Source organism: Nerophis ophidion, linkage group LG10 (assembly GCF_033978795.1).
Source record: "Nerophis ophidion isolate RoL-2023_Sa linkage group LG10, RoL_Noph_v1.0, whole genome shotgun sequence".
NCBI lineage: Eukaryota > Metazoa > Chordata > Actinopteri > Syngnathiformes > Syngnathidae > Nerophis > Nerophis ophidion.
In genome coordinates, this window is record NC_084620.1 from 36,665,811 (window position 1) to 36,689,833 (window position 24,023).

Here is a 24,023-nt window from a genome sequence, read left to right on the forward strand (position 1 = left end):
ACAGATGTGAAAGTTACCCACTTGAGGTGCACCATCAAGCATTGAGTGATAGCTTAATAACTTATAAACGCATGCTTACCTTAGCTAAAACAAATTATTACTCAAATCTCATTCGCCTTAATAAAAACGATCCAAAATTTTTGTTTAGTACAGTAGCATCGCTAACCCAAAAAGGGACTCCTTCCAGTAGCTCCACCCATTCGGCAGATGACTTTATGAAGTTGTTTGATAAGAAAATTGAACTTATTAGAAAGGAGATTGAAGACAATGCGTCCCAGCTACAACTGGGTTCTATTAACACAGATACGACTGTATATACGGCGGATACTGCAAATATCCAAAAAAGTTTCTCTCGTTTTGATGAAATAACATTAGAAGAATTGTTACAACGTGTAAATGGAATAAAACAAACAACATGTTTACTTGACCCACTTCCTGGGAACCTTATCAAGGAGCTTTTTGTATTATTAGGTCCATCAGTGCTAAATCTTATAAACTTATCACTTTCTTCGGGCACTGTTTCCCTAGCATTCAAAAAAGCAGTTATTCATCCTCTCCTTAAAGACCTAAACTCGATACTGACCTCATGGTAAACTACCGACCGGTGTCTCACCTTCCCTTTATTTCAAAAATCCCCGAAAAAATTGTTGCAGAGCAGCTAAATGAACACTTAGCGTCCAACAATCTATGTGAAACCTTTCAATTCGGTTTCAGGGCAAATCACTCTACTGAGACAGCCCTCGCAAAAATGACTAATGATCTATTGCTAACGATGGATTCTGATGCGTCATCTATATTGCTGCTCCTCCATCTTAGCGCTGCTTTCGATACCGTCGATCATAATATTTTATTAGAGCATATCAAAACACAAATTGGTATGTCAGATTCAGCCCTGTCTTGGTTTAACTCTTATCTTACTGACAGGGTACAGTGCGTCTCCCATAACAATGTGACCTCGGACTATGTTAAGGTAACGTGTGGAGTTCCCCAGGGTTCGGTCCTTGGCCCTGCACTCTTCAGCATCTACATGCTGCCGCTGGGTGACATCATACGCAAATATGATGTTAGCTTTCACTGTTATGCTGATGACACCCAACTCTACATGCCCCTAAAGCTGACCAACACGCCGGACTGTAGTCAGCTGGAGACGTGTCTTAATGAAATTAAACAATAGATGTCCGCAAATTTTTTGCAACTGAACGCCAAAAAAACGGAAATACTGATTATCGGTCCTGCTAGACACCGACCTCTATTTAATAATACAACTCTAACATTTGACAACCAAATAATTAAACAAGGCGACTCGGTAAAGAATCAGGGTATTATCTTCGACCCAACTCTCTCCTTTGAATCACATTAAAAGCGTTACTAAAACGGCCTTCTTTCATCTCCGTAATATCGCTAAAATTCGCTCCATTTTGTCCACTAAAGACGCTGAGATCAGTATCCATGCAATTGTTACGTCTCGTCTCGATTACTGTAACGTATTATTTTCGGGTCTCCCCATGTCTAGCATTAAAAGATTACAGTTGGTACAAAATGCGGCTGCTAGACTTTTGACAAGAACAAGAAAGTTTGATCATATTACGCCTGTACTGGCTCACCTGCACTGGCTTCCTGTGCACTTAAGATGGGACTTTAAGGTTTTACTACTTACGTATAAAATTCTACACGGTCTAGCTCCATCCTATTTTGCCGATTGTATTGTACCATATGTCCCGGCAAGAAATCTGCGTTCAAAGGACTCCGGCTTATTAGTGATTCCTAAAGCCCGAAAAAAGTCTGCGGGCTATAGAGCGTTTTCTATTCGGGCTCCAGTACTCTGGAATGCCCTCCCGGTAACAATTCGAAATGCTACCTCAGTAGAAGCATTTAAGTCTCACCTTAAAACTCATTTGTATACTCTAGCCTTTAAATAGACCTCCTTTTTAGACCAGTTGATCTGCCGCTTCTTTTCTTTTTCTCCTCTGTCCCCCCCTCCCTTGTGGAGGGGGTCAGGTCCGATGACCATGGATGAAGTACTGGCTGCCCAGAGTCGAGACCCAGGATGGACCGCTCGTCGGGACCCAGGATGGACCGCTCGCCTGTGTATCTCTACACTGCTGATCCGCCTTCGCTTGGGATGGTTTCCTGTGGAAGGGACTCTCGCTGCTGTCTTGGATCCACTTTGAACTGAACTCTCGCGGCTGTGTTGGAGCCACTATGGATTGAACTTTCACAATATCATGTTAGACCCGCTCGACATCCATTGCCTTCGGTCCCCTAGAGGGGGGGAGGGTTGCCCACATTTGAGGTCCTCTCCAAGGTTTCTCATAGTCAGCATTGTCACTGGCGTCCCACTGGGTGTGAATTCTCCCTGCCCACTGGGTGTGAGTTTTCCTTGCCCTTATGTGGGTTCTTCCGAGGATGTCGTAGTCGTAATGGTTTGTACAGTCCTTTGAGACATTTGTGATTTAGGGCTATATAAATAAACATTGATTGATTGATTGATTGATGCCTTGGGCACTAATACACCCCCATACCATCACAAATGCTGGCTTTAGAACTTTGCGCCTGTAACAATGGTTATTTTCCTCTTTGTTCTGGAACACACCACATCCTCTGTTTCCAAATAGAATTTGAATAATGGACTCGTCAGACCACAGAACACCTTTCCACCTTGCATCAGTCCATCTTAGGTGAGCTCGGGCCCAGCCAAGCCGGCAGCGTTTCAGGATATTGTTGATAAATGGGTTTTGCTTTGCATAGTAGAGTTTTAACTTGCACTTACAGATGTAGCGACCAACTGTAGTTACTGACAGTGGTTTTATGAAGTGTTCCTGAGCCCATGTGATGATATCCTTTACACGCTGATGTCGGTTTTTGATGCAGTACCACCTGAGGGATCAAAAGTAATAGTATCGCTTACGTGCAGTGATTTCTCCAGATTCTCTGAACTTTTTGATGATTTTACGGACCGTAGATGGTAAAATCCCTAAATTCCTTGCAATAGCTCATTGAGAAATGTTGTTCTAAAACTGTTCGACAATTTGATAACAAAGTGGTGACCCTCGCCCCATCCTTGTTTGTGAATTACTTGGCATTTCATTGAAGCTGCTTTTATACCAAATCAGCCCGCGTGATGAGTTTGCCAAGTATTAAAATGAGCTACATTTTTTTTTTTTATGAAAGAAACTGCTGTTCTCAATTTGTCCACTGGATGTCACAATAGCAAATCTGCCAGGCAAGCCAACGGTTTGTTATGGGGCCAAGCGAGAGGTACAAGTAATGGGTCACTGCGGCTCCTCCTCCTCAACCCACATGAAAATTAAACCCTGCTGTTTTATGTTTCATTTGGCAACCTTACTCCCCCATAATGTCTCTATCAAACACGAGAAAAGTGAACTTAACACTTTTGAAGAGTTTTTACCTCTGTTTCTTACGATTTGTTGAGTTAGCACTGGATTGATACGTGGACATGACAAAGGAGATATTAAATATTTTGAGTTTAAATGTTGTGTTTTTTGTTCAATCCCAGAAAGACTGTGACTTAAAGACACTGAGACAAAGTTTAGGCTCATTGTGTTTTTGAAACTGCACCGATTTCCTCAGAATTTTCAACAAACTTGAAGTGTTTCGTCCGGAGGATTATTTGTGAATTGTACATTTTCATAATGTGCTTGTTTTATTTCTGGCCAAAGAAAACAACCTGCAGTCGTCTTTACTTTTAAGTTATCCCGCCATGAATTTACCATTACGGCCCACTTGGGAATAGAATTTCCTCCATGTTAAAATGACTTTGACACCCCTGACTTAAATTATTACACATGTTTCTGTCACAGGGTGTTGGTGAAGAACCTCAAGATGCAGAGAAGGCAGGCTCCGTGCAGGAAAACATAATTTAATGTCCAAAAATTGAGAAAAAAAACACAAACCAGGAACTTGGAGACAGGAAGACTGGAAACCGGGAAACAGGAACCAGCAAACAGGAACTAGGAACGAAAAGACAGCACGCTGCAAACAGCCACAGGATACATAGTGGAACACTTAGTCGCGATCAAAAGTTTACATAAACTTGGTAAAGAACATAATGTCATGGCTGTCTAAGTTTCCAAAACTTTCTACAATTTTTACATTTGTACAGCTTCAACGACAGGTAGTAACGACAAATACAAGCCGTAATGACAATACTCCAGCCCTGACTGGAGGACAAAGCAGGTTCAAATAGCAGCCGGCTGATTGACCCCAGGTGTGGCCAGATGCCAATCAGCCGCACCTGAGGGGAAACAACGCTCAGAGAGAAAAGCAGGAAATAACCAAAATAAGAGCACCGACGGGAAATCAAGACCGAGGAAAAATTGAAAGATAACCAAACTGTCAGTGACAAACCTGACAATTTCAAAGGTACCAACTTCGTCCTTGGTGAGGGTCACTGCACCTGAGTGTCTTGGACCGCCGATGGTCCAAGACACTCAGGTGGCTCACCTTTGGCAGCGTCTTCTTCCCGTCATCTTAGTTGTAGCGGTGTAGCGTGCAAGGATGGGAGTGGAAGACGTGTCAAAAGATGGAGCTAACTGTTTTAATGACATTTAGACTTTATTTCATTCAATAACGAAGCAGCATCTCCTCATCCGGAAACAACAACAAAAACCGTGCAACCGGAACTGTCTAATAACTAAAGTTCCTTGGGTAAATAATGTAAACTCACTACACCGGTATAATTTTGGGCTTTCATGGTGAGTTTACTGACAGATATAAGTAAGAACTTTACACTACTTTATATTAGAAATGGCAACAGCGGAGGATGAATGTCCCATAACAAAAAGATAGAGCAAAAGAAGAAGCTTATCGACTACGGCGTTAACACAGACTACTGAGGCGGACCTGTGCAATTTTTCAGGATCTATGCAGATTCTAAATACAGATCAGCAGGTACCAGAAGGTAAGAAAAGTAGCTTTTGTGTAATATTGCGAAATATAATGCCAGATAATGTCTTACCTTATACACACTATAATAAAACTTGTATGTTTAATGCGCCGACAATCCATCAAGCGGTGCTGCTTCATAGCTTACCAAAGTCCTACTAAAACATTTTGACAGATTTTTGAGTGGTATGTGTAATGTTCTATATTTACATTAGAACATGGGTGTCAAACTCTGGCCCGCCGTGTAATTTCATTTGGCCCTTGAGGCAATATAAAATTAATATTACAGCTGGCCCGCCGTTATTACACAGCAGCGGTGCCGCTGTAACACCACAATTTCTCACACTTGCCAACCCTCTCGAAGTTCAGTGCCCCTCCCAAAAATCTCCCGGGGCAAGCATTCTCCCGATTTCCACCCGGACAACAATATTGAGGGCGTGCCTTAAAGGCACAGCCTTTAGCATTCTCTACAACTTGTCGTCACGTCCGCATTTCCTCCATACAGACAGCGTGCAGGCCCACTCGCATAATATATGCAGCTATTAAACACACATAAGTGAATGCAAGGCATACTTGGTCAACAGCCATACAGGTCACACTGAGGGTGACCGTATAAACAACTTTAACACTGTTAAAAATATGCGCCACACTGTGAACTCACACCAAACAAGAATGACAAACACATTTCGGGAGAACATCTGCACTGTAACATAACATAAACACAACAGAACAAATACCCAGAATCCCTGGCAGCACTAACTCTTTCGGCACGCTACAATATATGTAGATATATGTAAGGGGCGCTGGAAGCCGGCAGACCCGTCAGCGATCCTGTTCTGTCTCCCTTTAATGTTTGTCTGATCTTGAATGGGATTGTGCTGAAAATTGTAATTTTCCTGAAGGAACTCTCCTGACGGAATGAATAAAGTACTATCTAATCTAATCTAAGATATTTACCTCAGAAGGCTGAAAATAGAAAAGAGGCATTACATTTTTATTTACATTTTATTTGATATGCCATCGATATTTTTTAATTATTATTATTATTATTATTATTTGAAACCCGATTTTGCAGGTCTCTATAAAGTTATATAAGCCTTGCTTGTTCAATGTTCAATGCAAAACTTGTTTGGGTCCCTATTAAAAGGTTAATTTGTTCAACCTTGGCCCGCGGCTTTGTTCAGTTTTAAATTTTGGCCCAATTTGTATTTGAGTTTGACACCCCTGCATAAGAACATATGAAATGTTGGTGTTGTTTGCTTGAGTCATATTGCCATCATAGTGTACGTTTCTCTTGTGTCGGACTGCCATCTACTGGTCACACTTATCATTACGCCATGTGCCAAATAAAATTGCTTCGAAGTCGGTAAGCAAAACCAGATTCATTCCACCGGTTTCTGACGCACTGCCATCAGAAAAGTCTGTCTGACACATGGGCGGCTCATAGAGCAAAGTTAACTGAAAAGAACAAAAAGTGTAGCGATATCTGACCATGTATTTCCCTTTTTTTTGTACAGTACTGACAAACCTTGTACAAGCAAACGTAACACAAAGATTGCCTGTATTAAATTTACTATAGCCTTGTCCCTTGTGAAGATTTCAAATCACTGCATGCTACTGCGTGAGCACAAGTGATTGTCAAGAAGAAAACATTGTTTTCATCAGGGGTCCGGGGTTCATGTTGATTCACACCGACTTAAAAATGACTTCTATCAAACAACAACAACACTCTTTGAATGGCGGCGAACGACTTTGCCGAAGTCGACAAGGGCGACTAAACTTAAGCGTGCAACTCTATGAATGTTTAACAAGCAAATGTTTGTTTTGCTTCCAGTGTGGCAATTCTCCGCCCAACGCCGCTGATAACCTCATTTAGACCAAACAATGCGAAGATGAAGGTTATTGTGGAGGTAGTGGCATTGAGAGATTAAAGCTGGATAAATAAATAATGGACTCCAAATAAGGCGACAAATGATTCTGGCCCGCTGATCTATATCCGCGTCCTTGGACGCACGGACTGTCTTACTCCGGGGAGTCTAATAGGAATATGAACCTCTGCAATGATGCAGCTGATTGGACACTGGTAAAAATCGGCGCGGCCTCGCTTCCAGTCCCAGAGTGGATTACCTAATAGAAATGGCCGCAGGACACGCTGGTCCTTCCCTGATCGGTTCACACCTGCTGCTAAATCCCTGGTGGTTCTGCACCGTCTTGTTTGCCCCCCAGGTGTTGGTCCCTCAATGCGACCTGGATAAGATCATAAGCAATTTTTTTTTCCAGCAAGCTTGCTGGCGTTTTACACACTGCAAATACTGCAGCTCCTGTTTGTGGAGGTGAGGACTACTGCTGATCCTGCAAAAACCTTCTATGATCTGGTTCACACAGTCGCGAGCAAAAGTTTACATACACTTGTAAAGAACATAATGTCATGGCTGTCTTGAGTTTTCAAAACTTTTTACAACTCTTGTTACGTCTTGGATGGGCTGGTAGCGTTCCTTCCAAAGCAGAACACAAGCGTGCAGGTAAGATTAAGATTTATTAGTGATGGGTTGATGAGGCGTCATGAAGTGTTTCGACACATTGCAAAACGGTATTGATACTGTGTCGATACTGTGTCACTATATACTGACATCTGCTGGACATTGAAAATTCCTACAGGCAACATATGGACAGACTCAACTGACACTGATTTTATGACCTAGCACAGTGGTTCTCAACTTTTTTTTCAGTGATGTACCCCCTAATCAGAGCAAAGCATTTTTGGTTGAAAAAAAGATTATTAAGAAGTAAAATACAGCACTATGTCATCAGTTTCTGATTTATTAAATTGTAGAATATTGCAAAATAGTGTCCATTTGTAGTGGTCTTTCTTGAACTATTTGGAAAAAAAGATATAAAAATAACTAAAAAATGGTTGAAAAATACACAATTGATTTAATTATAAATAAAGATTTCTACACATAGAAGTAATCATCAACTTAAAGTGCCCTCTTTGGGGATTGTAATAGAGATCTATCTGGATTCATGAACTTCATTCTAAATATTTCTTCACAAAAAGAGAAATCTTTAACATCAATAATTATGCATTGTTGAATTTCTTTTTACAGTTTATGAACGTACTTTTTTTTTTTTTAATTATATTTTATTTTATTTTAATCTTCAATTTTTTTTCTCCCATTCCCCCCTACTTGTTTACCTGTATCTCACCTTTTTTGTAAGGGGCGCTGTAAGCCGGCAGACGCGTCAGCGATCCTGTTCTGTCCCCCTGTAACGTTTGAATGGGATTGTGCTGAAAATTTTAATTTTCCTGAAGGAATAAATAAAGTACTATCCATCTAATCTAATCTAATTCAAATTTTGTTGAAGCATTATTCAATAAATATATTTATAAAGGATTTTTGAATCGTTGCTATTTTTAGAATTTTTTTTTTTTAAATCTCACATACCCCTTGGCATACTTTCAAGTATCCCCAGGGGTACGCTTACCCCCGTTCGAGAACAACTGAGCTAGTATATACAATAATATAAACCAAGTTATTGTATTTCATTTAGGATTATTTAATATCTTCATTTAAATAAAAACATATTTTTATCTTTTTTTAGATACAGTTAATAAATAATGTGAACATGTATTAAACATGGAAATCTAAGAGAACGTGTTGTGAATGAGGATGCTCCTTTTTACACATTTTTATTAAAAAATAAATATAATAAAATAAAAATACATTTTAGACCATTTCTCTTCTTAGTTATTATTTCTCCGGCTGTAGAAAAGGAAATAAACACAAATACATTTTTTTCCGATATAAGATTAAAATATTCCCACACGGCACAAATCTTTCTTTTTGCCTGAGGCTGCTCCATGATCTCCAACAACGATAAATTACAAATGACCAACGACAGAAGTGCGGCGATTCAGTTGGCACCACCATCTCGTTGACAGATGCGCTTCCTTATAAACACAGTTTTGGCGCGCAGACGTCACTTTGACACAGTTCGCGTATCGGTCACGTGACCGAAACAGCTCATGATCGGTCACGTGACTTTCGAAAAGCGGTACGCGCACCGACACACGGTTTTTGCTCTATGAGCATCAGTGTTGCCGGACCGATCACTAAGTTTTATTAATAAATTAAACGCAGGACAAAAATACAAAACTAAGGATACTAACAAGCATGGAGCTAAAACAAACCAAAATGTCACCAACGGTGAAAAACAAGGAATGCTAATGTATACAAAATCACTACAGCGAGGTGAAAAACCAGGAGAACGTAAATGTTGCCTATTGCAGTGGTTCTCAAATGGGGGTACTTGAAGGTATGCCGAGGGGTACGTGAGATTAAAAAAAAAAATTCTAAAAATAGCAACAATTCAAAAATCCTTTATAAATATATTTATTAAATAATACTTGACATAAGTTCATACACTGTGAAAACAAATGCAACAATGCAATATTCAGTGTTGACAGCTACATTTCTTGTGGACATGTTCCATAAATATTGATGTTAAAGAATTATTTTTTTGTGAAGAAATGTTTCGAATTAAGTTCATGAATCCAGATGGATCTCTATTACAATCCCCAAAGAGGGCACTTTAAGTTAATGATTACGTCTATGTGTATAATTGAATCACTTGCTTATTTTTCAACAAGTTTTTAGTTATTTTTATTATTTTTTTTCCAAATAGTTCAAGAAACACTACTACAAATGAGCAATATTTTGCAATATTCTGCAATTTCATAAATCACAAACTGATGACATCGTGCTGTATTTTACTTCTTTATCTCTTTTTTTCAACCAAAAATGTTTTGCTCTGATTAGGGGGTACTTGAATTAAAAACTATTTTTACAGGGGGTACATCCCTGAAAAAAGGTTGAGAACCACTGCCCTATAGCACACATTGAACCAGCACTACTGCTGGGTGACAGGAAACTATAAAGGGGAGTGATTAACCAAAACACCGGGTGGAACACTAATTGCAAAACTAAGACAGGTGAGGAGAATCAGTGCCCATGGAAACCAACAGAAAACAGGGAAAGAGGGTGCACCCAAGAAACAGACTAAAAACAGGAAAAACTAACAAACATAAATAATGCCATGAACCCGGGTAACAGATCATGACAACTCTTACTTTTTTGTGATAGAGTGATTGGAGCAAATATTTGCTTACAAAAAGCATTCATGAAGGTTGATTCTTTTATGAATTTATTATGGGTCTACTGAAAATATGACCAAATCTGCTGGGTCAAAAGTATACATACAGCAATGTTAATAAAGTTCAATCAATCAATCACTCAATCAATGTTTATTTATATAGCCCTAAATCACAAATGTCTCAAAGGACTGTACAAACCACTACGACATCCTCGGAAGAACCCACATAAGGGCAAGGAAAACTCACACCCAGTGGGCAAGGAGAACTCCCACCAAGTGGGACGCCAGTGACAATGATGACTATGAGAACCTTGGAGGGGACCGAAAGCAATGGATGTCGAGCGGGTCTAACATGATACTGTGAAAGTTCAATCCATAGTGGCTCCAACACAGCCGCGAGAGTTCAGTTCAAAGCGGATCCAAGACAGCAGCGAGAGTTCCGTCCACAGGAAACCATCCCAAGCGGAGGCGGATCAGCATCGTAGAGATGTCCCCAGCCGATACACATGCGAGCGGTCCATCCTGGGTCCCGACTCTGGACAGCCAGTACTTCATTCATGGTCATCGGACCGGACCCCCTCCACAAGGGAGGGGGGGACAGAGGAGAAAAAGAAAAGAAGCGGCAGATCAACATGTCCAAAAAGGAGGTCCATTTAAAGGCTAGAGTATACAAATGAGTTTTAAGGTGAGACTTAAATGCTTCTACTGAGGTAGCATCTCGAACTGTTACCGGGAGGGCATTCCAGAGTACTGGAGCCCGAATAGAAAACGCTCTATAACCCGCAGACTTTTTTTGGGCTTTAGGAATCACTAATAAGCCGGAGTCCTTTGAACGCAGATTTCTTGCCGGGACATATGGTACAATACAATCGGCAAGATAGGATGGAGCTAGACCGTGTAGTATTTTATATGTAAGTAGTACAACCTTAAAAGTCACATCTTAACTGCACAGGAAGCCAGTTAAAGTTAAAATAGCAATGATTGTCTCGCACACAAAAGGTGTGGTGAAATGATTCTCTGCTTTTGACCCATCACCCTTGATCACCCCCAATATTTAGTTACACGTCCCTTTGCAGGTTTCACTGCAATAAGGCACTTTTGGTAGCCATCCACAAGATTCTGGCAAGCTTCTGGTTGAATTTTTGACTGTAAACAGAGACCTCGCTGAGGGTGCGAGGCTTTTATGCTTGGCACTCAGCATTAAGGGTTGGAATTGGGGGTTAAATCACCATAAAATGATTCCCGGTCGAGGCCACCGCTGCTGCCCACAGAGGAGAAAAGAAAAGAAACGGCATATCAACTGGTCTAAAAGGGGGGTCTATTTAAAGGTTAGAGTATGCAAATGAGTTTTAAGATGGGACTTACCGTATTTCCTTGAAATTGCCGCAGGGCATATAGTATGCGCCTGCCTTGAATTACTGCCGGGTCAAACTCGCTTCGCAAAATAATTAGTGCATGCTTAGTATAACCGCCTGGTCAAACCCGTGATGTCACGAGTGACACTTCCCCTGTCATCATTTTCAAAACGGAGGAGGCTGATTTTAATACCGGTAATTTGAAATCGCATAAAGGGAAGAAGATTAAGAGCTATTCAGTAGGATTTAAGGTCCAAGCTTACATCACACTCACATTTTTACTGCATGCCTTTGGTAAGTGCCGGACTGAGAAGAGGTTTTAAAATAATTAGCGCATGCTTACTTTTACCGCATGCCTTTGGTAAGCGCAGGAGTGAGAAGAGGTTTTAAATTAATTAGCGCCCCGGCGGTAATTCAAGGAAATACGGTAAAAGCTTTTACTGACGTAGCATCTCAAACTGTTACCGGGAGGCCATTCCAGAGTACTGGAGCCCAAATTAAAAACGCTCTATAGCCCGCAGACTTTTTTTTGCGGGGGGGTTGGCCGATGTGACTTGTGGCAGTGCGTGCACGTGGTGGTTGTCGGGGTTGGCGAACTTGCCGGCTTCATTCTCGTTTATTGTCGGGTTTGTTGGCTTGTCGGGTGTGGGCCTGCCCTAGCGCCGTCATTTCATGCGGACTTGTCGAGGTTGTCCCTGGGGGGGCAAATGTAGTGCAGCGAGGGAGTGCACAAAAAGCATAGAGAACGCTATGCAGGCACAACGCAAACACAGTGATCACGCGTGTCAAGCAACACTAGTGAAGCAGCAATCCAGCCCTGCCTGATTGGCAGCCAAGAACAGGTGTGCCCAGATTGCCAATCAGAAACAGGTGAGGGAAGCAGTACTATGGTAAACAGAAAATAAAATAATCCTGCTAGACTTTTGACAAGAACAAGAAAGTTTGATCATAATAGGCCTATAGTGTATATACCTATATACATATATACCTACAAAAATACCTATACTGGCTCACCTGTTATAGCTTCCTGAGCACTTAAGATGTGACTTTAAGGTTTTACTACTTACGTATAAAATACTACATGGTGTAGCTCCAGCCTATCTTGCCGATTGTATTGTACCATATGTCCCGGCAAGGAATCTGTGTTCAGAGAACTCCGGCTTATTAGTGATTCCTAAAGCCCCAAAAAAGTCTGCGGGCTATAGAACGTTTTCAATTTGGGCTCCAGTACTCTGGAATGCCCTCCCGGTAACAGTTTGAGATGCCACCTCAGTAGAAGCATTTAAGTCTCATCTTAAAACGTATTTGTATACTCTAGCCTTTAAATAGACCCCCTTTTTAGACCAGTTGATCTGCCATTTCTTTTCTTTTCTCCTCTGCCCCCCTCTCCCTTGTGGAGGCGGGGGCACAGGTCCGGTGGCCATGGATGAAGTGCTGGCTGACCAGAGTCCGGACCCGGGGGTGGACCGCTCGCCTGTGCATCGGTTGGGAACATCTCTGCGCTGCTGATCCTTCTCCACTCCGGATGGTCTCCTGCTGGCCCCATTATAGATGGATAGATAGATAGATAGTACTTTATTTATTCCTTCAGGAGAGTTCCTTCAAGAAATTTAAAATTCCAGCAGCAGTGTACAGAGTTGAGATCAATTTAAATGAAAGTAAAAAGTAAATAATGAGGGTTTAAATGGAAACAAAATAGAGAAATATTACAATAAGAACAAACAATAAAAAGCAACAATGGGAATAAAAATATAACAGTAAAATAAGAATATAACAAGAGAAACTAGGCAGTAGTGACCATGTTATGAAAACGTATTGCACTGTTATTGTTTTGCATCCCCTGTCATCCTTGTACCCCCCGCCCCCCGCCCCAGAGAGGAGTTGTACAGTCTAATGGCGTGTGGGACAAAGGAGTTTTTGAGTCTATTTGTCCTGCACTTGGGATGAAGCAGTGTAGCACTGAACAGGCTCCTCTGGCTACTGATAACGCTATGCAGAGGGTGACTGGCATCATCCAGGATGCTCACTAGTTTGTCCAAAGTCCTCTTCTCTGCCACCGTCACCAGTGAGTCCAGTGTCATTCGGATTGTAGAACCGGCCCGCCTGATCAGTTTCTCAAGTCTGGAGCTGTCCTTCTTAGATGTACTGCCCCCCCCCCAGCACACTACCATGTAGAACAGAACACTGGCAACCACAGACTTGTAGTACATCCACAGGAGTTTTCTACAAATGTTGAAAGAGTGCAGTCTCCTGAGGAAGTACAGCCTGCTCCGTCCTTTCTTGTACTGATGGTCCGTGTTAACAGTCCAGTCCAGCTTATTGTCCACCCAAACCCCGAGGTACCAGAATGAGTCCACGGTCTGTACTTCAACTCCCTCGATCACAATAGGTTGTGACCGTGGACTCGACCCCCCAATGTCAATGACCAGCTCCTTGGTCTTTGATGGATTGAGCTGCAAAAGGTTCGTGTGGCACCAGACAACAAAGTCCCTCACCAGATTCCGAAACTCCTCCTCTCTGCCGTCCCTGATGCACCCGACGATGGCTGTGTCATCCACGTACTTCTGGATGTGACACAGCTCTGAGTTGTAGCAGAAGAAGTGGACCAGACTCTCACTATTATGTTAGATCTACTATGGACTGGACTTTCACAGAATTATGTTAGACCCACTTGACGTTCATCTAGAGGGGGGGATCCTAACCCTAACCCTAACCCTCTCGGAAGTGTCTCATAGTCATCCACACTGTCCCACTGGGTTGTGAGTTTTTCCTTGCTCTTTGTGGGCTCTAAACCAAGGATGTCGTTGTGGCTTCTGCAGCCCTATAAGACACTTGTGATTTAGGAGTATATAAATAAACATTGATTGATTGATTGATAAGAGTGCTGGAAAGGAAAGAAAGTCAATACAGGCAATAAGGAAACACCATTTCAGACCTTTTTTTTTTATAAAATATGTTTAATTTAAAAAACTGAATTGATTTCAATTAATTGTAAGTGTTCTAAGTACCTCAACTCATAAGTTGAGGTACTGCTGTATTCTTCCAAGAGGCATTGCCCTTGTGTACAATTTAGAAAGGGTATCTATATTACATGTGTGTATTGACCACAACCTAGGGATTGTGCGGGGCTTCAGTCATGTGTCAAAACCTAGCAGAGGAAGTTGGAGAATGTACTAAAATGAAAGCGGGAGGTTCTCCAAGGAAATATAACCCAAACACTGCAGTGACCTCCTCCCGTTGAATGTAGAAACATGAAAATGATCTACAGACGTCTTCTCCCACATGCTTAATTGGAATGTCTGCGATTCCCTTCTTTATTAGCTCTTCAGTGGCTGGCTCCCTCCTCCGAGTGCGAGGGGGGGCCGGGTTGGTTGGGGGGCGTCTTTGGGCTGATTGGGATTTTAAAGACTCAATCCCAGCTGAATTGCAGTGGCAGAGGCTTTTAATTAGATAAAGCTTGGCCGGTTTGAACATATACTTTACAGCCGTGTCAGGGCTAAAAGGCTCCATGTGTCGTAAATATCCGACGAGACATTAATAGAATCTAGATTAGAGGGCGGAATGTGTGGATCAGCGGAAAAAAAAAAAGGCAGCCAGCAAGCAGAGGGACGGCTTCGTGCGGCGAGCTATTTATAGCGGCTAAAATGGACGGCTCCATTAATATAAGGCGTACCCTTTCTGGAAATGTAAATCAGGAGGGCCACGGCTTGGTGTGCATGTTGTACAGCAGCAGTATGTCAGAGTTAACAGTGCCGTGTCCCTGATGTGCAGCTGAAGATTGCCTCATTTTTTTTCATCCAAATAATTTCAACTGTATGAATACATTAGGGTTTGATATTGTACAATATTGCAACTTTCTTCCAAGGGAGCCTTTTCATTTTATTTTTTTGTTTTGTTTTTCGGTGTAAATACATCAGCTCAAAGCGGCACTTTGGACAAACTGTACAAATTGGATGCTTGTAAGAACACATACAACAAGAAGGGAGAGGTTGTTTTGATAAAGTTGGGGAAAAAACACAATCTTACAGTTCTCTAATCTTCCAATATTTTAGAAAACCCAAACCACGGAAGATGGCACGTTGTGTAATTCATAAATAAAAACAGAATACAATGATTTGCAAATCCTTTTCAACTTATATTCAATTGAAGAGACTGCAGAGACAAGATAATGTTCCAACTGGAAAAAGGTATTTTTTTGCAAATATTAGCTCATTTGGAATTTGATGCCTGCAACATGTTTTAAAAAACTGGTACAAGGGGGAAAAAAAAGACTGAAAAGGTTGAGGAATGCTCATCTAACACTTATTTGGAAAATCCCACAGGTGAACAGGCTAATTGGGAACAGGTGGGTGCCATGATTGGGAATAAAAGCAGCTTCCATGAAATGCTAAGTAATTCACAAACAATGATGGGGCGAGGGTCACCACGTTGTGAACAAATGCCTGAGCAACTTATTTAAGAACAAACATTTCTCAACGACCTATTGCAAGGAATTTAGGGATTTTACCATCTACAGTCTGTAATATCATCAAAAGGTTCAAAGAATCTGGCGAAATCACTGTACGTAAGCAGCAAGGATGAAAACCAACATTGATTGCCCGTGACCTTCGATCCCTCAGGCGCTACTGCATCAAAGACCGACATCAGTGTGTAAAGGATATCACCACAAGGGCTCAGAAAAACTTCAGAAAACCCACTGCCAGTAACTACAGTTGGTCGCTACATATGTAAGTGCAAGTTAAAACTCTACTATGCAAAGTGAAAGCCATTTATCAACAATACCCAGAAACGCCGCCGGCTTCGCTGGGCCTGAGCTCATCTAAAATGGACTGGAAAAGTGTTTTGTTGTCTGACGAGCCAACATTTCAAATTGTTTTCGGAAACTGTGGACGTCATGTCCTCCGGAACAAAGAGAGAGAAAGAACCATCCGGATCGCTATAGGCGCAAAGCCAGCATCTGTGATTGTATGGGGGTGTATTAGTGCCCAAGGCATGGGTAACTTACACATCTGTGAAGGCACCATTAATGCTGAAAAGTACATACAGGCTTTGAAACTACATATGTTGCCATCCAAGCAACGTTATGCTGGACGCCCCTGATTATTTCAGCAAGACAATGCCAAGCCACGTGTTACAACAGTGTGGCTTCATAGTAAAAGAGTGCGTGTACTAGACTGGCCTGCCTGTAGTCCAGGCCTGTCTTCCATTGAAAATGTGTGGTGCAATATGAAGCCTAAAATACCACAACGGAGACCCTGGATTGCTGAACAACTTAAGGTGTACATCAAGCAAGATTTGGAAAGAATTCCTCCTGAAAAGCTTCAAAAATTGTTCTCCTCAGTTCACAAATGTTTAGTGAGTGTTGTCAAAAGGAAAGGCCATGTAACACAGTGGTAAAAATGCCCCTGTGCCAACTTTTTTGCAATGTGTTGCTCCCATTCATCCATCCATTTTTCTACCGCTTATTCCCTTTGGGGTTGCAGGGGGCGCTGGTGCCTATCTCAGCTACAATCGTGCGAAAGGCGGGGTACATCCTGGACAAGTCGCCACCTCATCGCAGGGCCAACACAGATAGACAACATTCACACACTAGGGCATATTTAGTGTTGCCAATCAGCCTATCCCCAGGTGCATGTCTTTGGAAGTGGGAGGAAGCCGGAGTACCCGGAGGGAACCCACGCAGTCACGGGGAGAACATGCAAACTCCTCACAGAAAGATCCCGAGCCCGGGATTGAACCCTGACTACTCAGGACCTTTGTATTGTGAGGCAGACGCACTAACCCCTGTGCCACCGAGAAACCTGCTGCCATTCAATTCTAAGTTAATGAATATTTGCAAAAACAAAAAAAACATTTTTCAGTTCGAACATTAAATATCTTGGCTTTGCAGTATATTGAACTGAATATAAGTTGAAAAGAATTTGCAAATCATTGTATTCTCTTTTTATTTACTAATTACACGTGTCAACTTCACTAGTTTGGGTTTTTGCACTTTGACACAAGAAAACATTCAAACTCTAGATCAGGACGATGTAAAGTATTTTCGTAAGCAAACTACTCGCCTCCTGAACCGCCTCACACACATAAAATGCACACCTGCTGTCAATTGACGTCTCAAATTCAAAAGGTTTTTTATTAAAAAGCAAGTCACGTTTGATTGCAGGACATGAAAAGAGTATTTGCTTTTCAAAGATTTTGTTATTGATGCTCACCTCTGACTCTAAAACAACGTCCGTAAAAACAAGCGCCTAATAAATAACTATTTTGTCACGAAGCTCTTATGTTTGTTTGTGGAGAAGAAGGCTGTCAAGTCGGAGGAAAACCCATGAATATGCGCCAAAGGTGGCGACTCTGATTAGCAGAGCAAGCTGCTGCTGTATGTGGGATCATGAAAATAAAATGGGCAAATAAATATTTCATGAAGGGGGCGCTATATGTGACAATTGCCAACGTGTGCATTTTAAGCCCGTGGAGTGCATTATTGAAGACAGGCCTCATCCATTCATTGAGGGTAAGTTTGGGTCCTACAACAATGAAATACTTATTGTCACGATGGACAAATAGATAATTCCACACGAAAAGTGTCGCCGCATCAACTCCACTTTCCTGTCCGTTGACCGCCGGGTGCACTTTCAGTCTTCCTCGCCGTCCTGTCAGTCAGCAATGTTGGCGCTCCGGCCCGTCTTGTTCAGCACCGAATTAAGTTCACTCAGCAGATTCTGAGGCATTTTACCATCGCCGCCGCCGGGGCCGGGCTTCTTGCCAGCGCCGCTCAAGCTACTTTGCCGGGAAGCAGGCGAGGCCTGCTGAGGGAACGACACTTGGCAAATGTCCACGGCGGCGGACCTTCTGCGTGGGCCAAGTGGGGTCACGCCCCCACCTCCGCCGTCAGCGCTGGTCTTAAAGGCGAGCGAAATCCTCCTGTCAGTCATCTGAGGGAAAATACGGCAACATTTTTACCTGTCAATTTTACTGTATCTTTAGATAATAACACTGTTAAAATCCGTCTAAATGCCAAAAATGTCCCAAACTCGAAATTAAAAATGAGTGACGGTGCCCTCGTCAGTATTGTGCTTACACCAAGTGCAACCCCAAAAATGGAAAACCATTTTTTGCAACTTCAATTTATTTGATTGTATTGAGGTATATGATATTATAGAAATATAAATTATGATATGATATACAGCAGTGGTTCTCAACATTTTTTCAGTGATGTACCCCTTGTAAACATTTTTTTTAATTCAAGTACCCCCTAATCAGAGCAAAGCATTTTTGGTTGAAAAAAAAAAAGATAAAGAAGTAAAATACAGCACTATGTCATCAGTTTCTGATTTATTAATTTGTATAAAAGTGCAAAATATTGCTCATTTGTAGTGATCTTCCTTGAACTATTTGGAAAAAAATATACAAAAATAAGTAAAAACTTGTTGAAAAATAAACAACTGATACAATTATAAATAAAGATTTCTACACATAGAAGTAGAACACACATACATAAAGATAAATCTTTAACATCAATATGTATGAAACATGTCAACAAAAAATCTAGCTGTCAACACTGAAAATTGCATTGTTCTATTTTTTTTCACATTTTATGAACTTACATTCATATATTGTTGAAGTATTATTCAAAAAATATATTTATAAAGGATTTTTGAATTGCTGCTATTTTTGGAACATTTTTAAAAAATAACATGTACCCCTTGCCATACCTTCAAGTACCCCCGAGGGTACATGACCCCCATTTGAGAACCACTGATGTACAGTACCATGTAAAAGATCAAAGCTTTGCTGACATGAATATTATTTCCAGCTGAGTATAATTGTAATGAATTAAGTTAAAGTGCCAATGGTAGTCACACACACACTAGGTGTGGCGAAATTATTCTCGGCATTTGACCCCTCACCCTTTATCACCCCTCGGGAGATGAGGGGAGCAGTGAGCAGCAGCGGTGGCCGCGCCTGAGAATAATTTTGTTGATTTAATACAATACAATCCACTTTATTTGTATAGCACATTTAAACAACATACATGTTTCCAAAGTGCTGCACAACAATATTAAAAACAGAATATTTAAATATCCTTAGCTCCACCAATGACTGAATAAAAAATAAAACCAATATAAAAACAAAAAATTTAAAAAAAATATGAGCCCCAATTCCTACCCTTGATGCTGAGTGCCAAGCATGGGTCCCATTTTTATAGTTAAATGCCACCACAATTCTAAAATCAATGCCCCTCAATGTCAAAGAAATACGGATCTTCATTAAATATGTCAATAATTTTCCTAGTTTTACAGTTAAATACAGACCACCAAGAAGTCGAGAGTGCATACCTCCATCCAGTAATGCTATTTTTGTCATGATTCGTGGGCCAGATCATGTTTTGTTTAGTCATATTCTCTTAGTTTTGGACTCCTCCAGTTCCTGTTTTGTGCACCTCTTAGTTTTTTTTTCCGGTTACCATGAGTACTGATTAGTTTCCCCTGCCTCTGGTTAGTGTTCGGCATGCTCACCTGCTACCGAGCACTAATCAGAGAGCTATTTATTCACGATTCTCGCCACGCTCAGGCAGGCTTCGTTTTGTCACGTCGGGGTCGCATGTTCAAGCGGGGTTGTTCTCCCAAGATGCAGACGGACAACTCCGGAGGAAAACATGAAGGTAGGATATGACTTCTATCAATTTTCTACCGCTTATTCGATTCGGGGTAGCTGTAGCCTATCTCAGCTACAATCGGGCGGAAGGCGGAGTACACCCTGGACAAGTCGCCACCTCATCGCAGGGCCAACACAGATAGACAGACAACATTCACACTTACATTCACACACTAGGGCCAATTTAGTGTTGCCAATCAACCTATCCCCAGGTGCATGTCTTTGGAAGTGGGAGGAAGCCGGAGTACCCGGAGAGAACCCACGCAGTCACGGGGAGAACATGCAAACTCCACACAGAAAGATCCCGAGCCTGGGATTGAACTCGGGACTACTACTCAGGACCTTCGTATTGTGACATTTTCAGCAAAATAAATGTATTCAAATACAATATCTTGCAATGTTTAATGACAAAAAGTGTGTATAAATATTTCTATCTGGTCTTGTCCTGCAAACTGACGTGGAATCTGGATTCACGAACGCCTCTATTTGCGTCGTTTTCCGTTTACGAACGTTTACATCGCGGCAAATATGCATCCGTGTGCAGACCATGTCTAGGCATACCCGCGCTTCATTCATTTGTTCATTCATTGGTTCGTTATGTGTGTCGCTGGAAGGCCTAAGGGGGCTGCCTGCCATCATGATGACATCGCCTCCTGTACACGCGGGCATGGCCCTTTTGAAGCGGCGGGGCCCCCATATGTCACATCCTGTTTACATCATGTACATTTCAAAGAGCATTTCAGTATTTGCTTTATTTTAACAAAAAATGTTAGGGTACCTTAAACATTTGTTTCTTATTGCAAGTTTGTCCTTAAATAAAATAGTGAACATACAAGACATCTTGTCTTTTAGTAGTAAGTAAACAAACAAAGGTTCCTAATTTAGTCTGCTGACATATGCAGTAACATATTGTGTCATTTTTGTGTTATGCTTACTTTCTCTTTTAACATTTTCTATCTACACTCCTGTCAAAATGTAATCACTTATTGTTCTGTTGTTTGGATGCTTTACGTTAGTTTTGGATGATACCACAAATTTGGGTATCAATCTGATACCAAGTCATTCATATATTGGCCATATTCAAAGTCCTCATTGGTCCAAAGACATATTTCCTGAGTTTATAAACATAACATACATTTTTTTTAAACAAAATAAGATTTTGTGATGCTAAAAAATATCGATGTAATCATAGTAGTATCGACTAGATACGCTCATGTACTTGGTATCATTACAGTGGATGTCAGGTGTCGATCCACCAATGGCGTTTGTTTACATTGAGACACCGGTGAGCTACGGTTTGTAGTGAAGCATGTTTAGCTATAACTCGTCCTGCAGGGATGAAACTTACTTTATTTGTCACCATGGAGACAAGTATCAGTGATTTAGAAGCAGCTACAACACTGCTGACTGCCGATAAACTTTAGCCATGTCTTAAAGCACCTCTTCCTGAGGGCGTTTCAGTGTCGTAACTTCACCTTTATCGTTAATGTTTAAGCCAAAATGTGTCCGTTCTCCCTTTTCTGTCCAAGCACTGTGTCTGCTTGTAAGTACTCAGTGATTTGTGCGCTGCCGAACATGCTCCTCTGCTCATAATCCAGCAATGACATGACGACGACGGTGAGTCGCGTGGGGTTTTGAGCACCGGTACTTTTTAGAGGCGGCATAGTACCGAATATGATTCACAGTACTATACTAATACCGGTATACCGTACAACACTAATATATATATATATATATATATATATATATATACATATATATGCACACGTTATAGTGTCTTCAAAGTGCACAGTTTTTTTTACAAATATAGGTGTAGGTTCTGTTAGTTTTGGACTTTTTTAGTTCCTGTTTGACACCTGAGTTTGTTTTGGTTACCATAGCTACTTATGATCTTCATCTGCCTCTGGTGTTTGGGACGCGCACCTGCTTCTAATCAGAGGACTATTTAAGCCTGTCTTTGCCAGTCAGTCTTCCTGGCGTCATTAGTTGTTCCATGCCATAGTTATGCTACTAGTTAGCCTCATGCCTGGACTATGTAAGTCTTGTTTATTTCATGCCACAGTTTCATAAGTTCTATATGTCCATAGTCGATGCTAAGTGTTACCTATTGGCTGCAAGTGCGATCAGCGCATAGTGGTTTAGCCTTGTTTTTCGTTTGTTGTACCCTTTTGAGATTTGAGAAATAAATATGTTGCTACCTGCACGCCTTGTCCGGAATAGTCCGTTTGCATCGTGGTAGAACAAACCTCGCAGCAAGCTGCAACCCCCCCGTTGTGACAATAGGGACTTTTGTCAAATTTCGAACCAATGGTTCATGTTCACATTGATTCTTATGGGAAACTCTGCTTCACTATACAAACTTTCCGTTTGGCGAACCATGTTGAAGAACCACTTAAGTTCGTCCATCGAGGTTCCACCGTACAGAGACAAGATCCAAAATAGCCGTACCTGTCTGCCTGAATTTTGTTTCACGGGCGCTCTGCTTTCAGCCACAGCTCCCCCTGTGAAGGCCGTTGAAACCGTGGCGCCTCCTGGGCTGGAGCAGAGGTCGGAGCTAAACTGTAAGAAACAGCAAGAAAAGTCAGTGGTAAGGTGATGTGAAGAAGCATTCAGGATTATAGCAGCATCCAAACTACATGTTGACAATATTCTTTTCTCCATTATTGGGACCTCGTTGACCTGTAAAAGTGGCTTTTTTGTCCTTTTTTTTCTTTTAACCGCCACCCAGACTTTTCGTTGGATGTATGCACCATCCTACACATCACCATAAACTGCACCTTGGAAGTGATGGTCCTCCATTGGCGGTTACTATGGAAACTGTCTTGGCGCAATGCTCACTACCAGGTAAGAGGGGAGGAAACGGAGAAGTGCTGTACTGTCTGCAGCAGCCCACCGCCCTTCCAAACACGCAAATGCCCTTCTCCTGAGCCCCTGTGTCGGACGCCGACAAGCCGGTTATTTAGCGGATTTGGGAAGAAGAATCCTAAAAAAAAAAAAAAAATTCCTCCAGCTCCAGATTGACTTGTTACCAAGGTGAGAGCTCCTCCAAACACAATGAAACAGAAAAATTGGATTCCCCTTTAGATCAATCTCCACCTGCCAACGTTGCCCTTTTTGCTGGCTAAGGCGCTAAAAGGCTTTTACCCAAGTAAGCACCTGTGATAAACAATTCTGAGCTCCCATAAAGGAAGCGGGCAGGGGGCTAATACTAATGAAATGTCCGCGCTGAGTTGCGAACACTCATTTTTTTTTTGGGAAGGAGGATGCTTGCCTGTTCCCACTGTCAGATGCAGTGGGTGTAGCAAGGTGACAATAAACGTGTGCACAAACAGTCGCATTGACCTTATTCTCACATGCGGATTTATTTTATTACAGAGTGACCTCGAAAACTTTACAACTCCCTTTTAATGCTTTTCATCCCGCTAACAGCACAAAGGAAATTAGGGGGAGATTTATACGCTCTTTTCAGGGAATTGCAAAGGATGATACAGTATATCCACAAAAGGCGCATTTCCCGTACGAAAAAAAAAGTGTCTGTTAGCTTTGTGAAAGGGTAAACAAGGATGTCCTCTTTTTTTCATCTGGAATATACAAACACCACATTTAATAAATTCAACTTGTGAAGAAGAAGCAACCATATTTAATCTTATTCCCTTCTCCAGTTAACTGGATTTCTGTATGTGACCGGTCAGAAATAATCCTTTTCAAACATATTGTCTATTCAGCAACATTGTTTTATAATTTCATAACTGCTTGATGAGTTAAGGGGCTGGTTAAACAAATTCAATTGAAGCTTTTTTTGTGTCCTTCAGTATTTTTTTTCAAGGATGCTCATTATTTTCCACATGTAATTTATATGAATAACATACAGTTGCGATCAAAAGTTTACATACACTTGTAAAGAACACAATGTCATGGCTGTCTGGAGTGTGTCAGGCTTTCTCCTGACAGTTG

General features: G+C 41.5%; 1 protein-coding gene across 2 annotated transcripts in view; it reads right to left on the reverse strand.

Annotated features, from left to right (window-relative positions):
- Positions 1–17,528: 17,528 nt before the first annotated feature.
- The window catches only part of arap2 (ArfGAP with RhoGAP domain, ankyrin repeat and PH domain 2), a 288,224-nt gene continuing 281,729 nt past the window's right edge, over positions 17,529–24,023 (reverse strand). For both annotated transcript variants that reach the window (XM_061913586.1, XM_061913587.1), the window contains exons 32-33: positions 22,518–22,628; positions 17,529–18,346 (exon numbers count right to left, since the gene is read on the reverse strand). In XM_061913586.1, the coding sequence (XP_061769570.1) occupies positions 18,068–18,346; positions 22,518–22,628 (390 nt within the window). In that variant the 3' untranslated portion in view covers positions 17,529–18,067. The remainder of the gene's footprint in view (positions 18,347–22,517; positions 22,629–24,023) is intronic.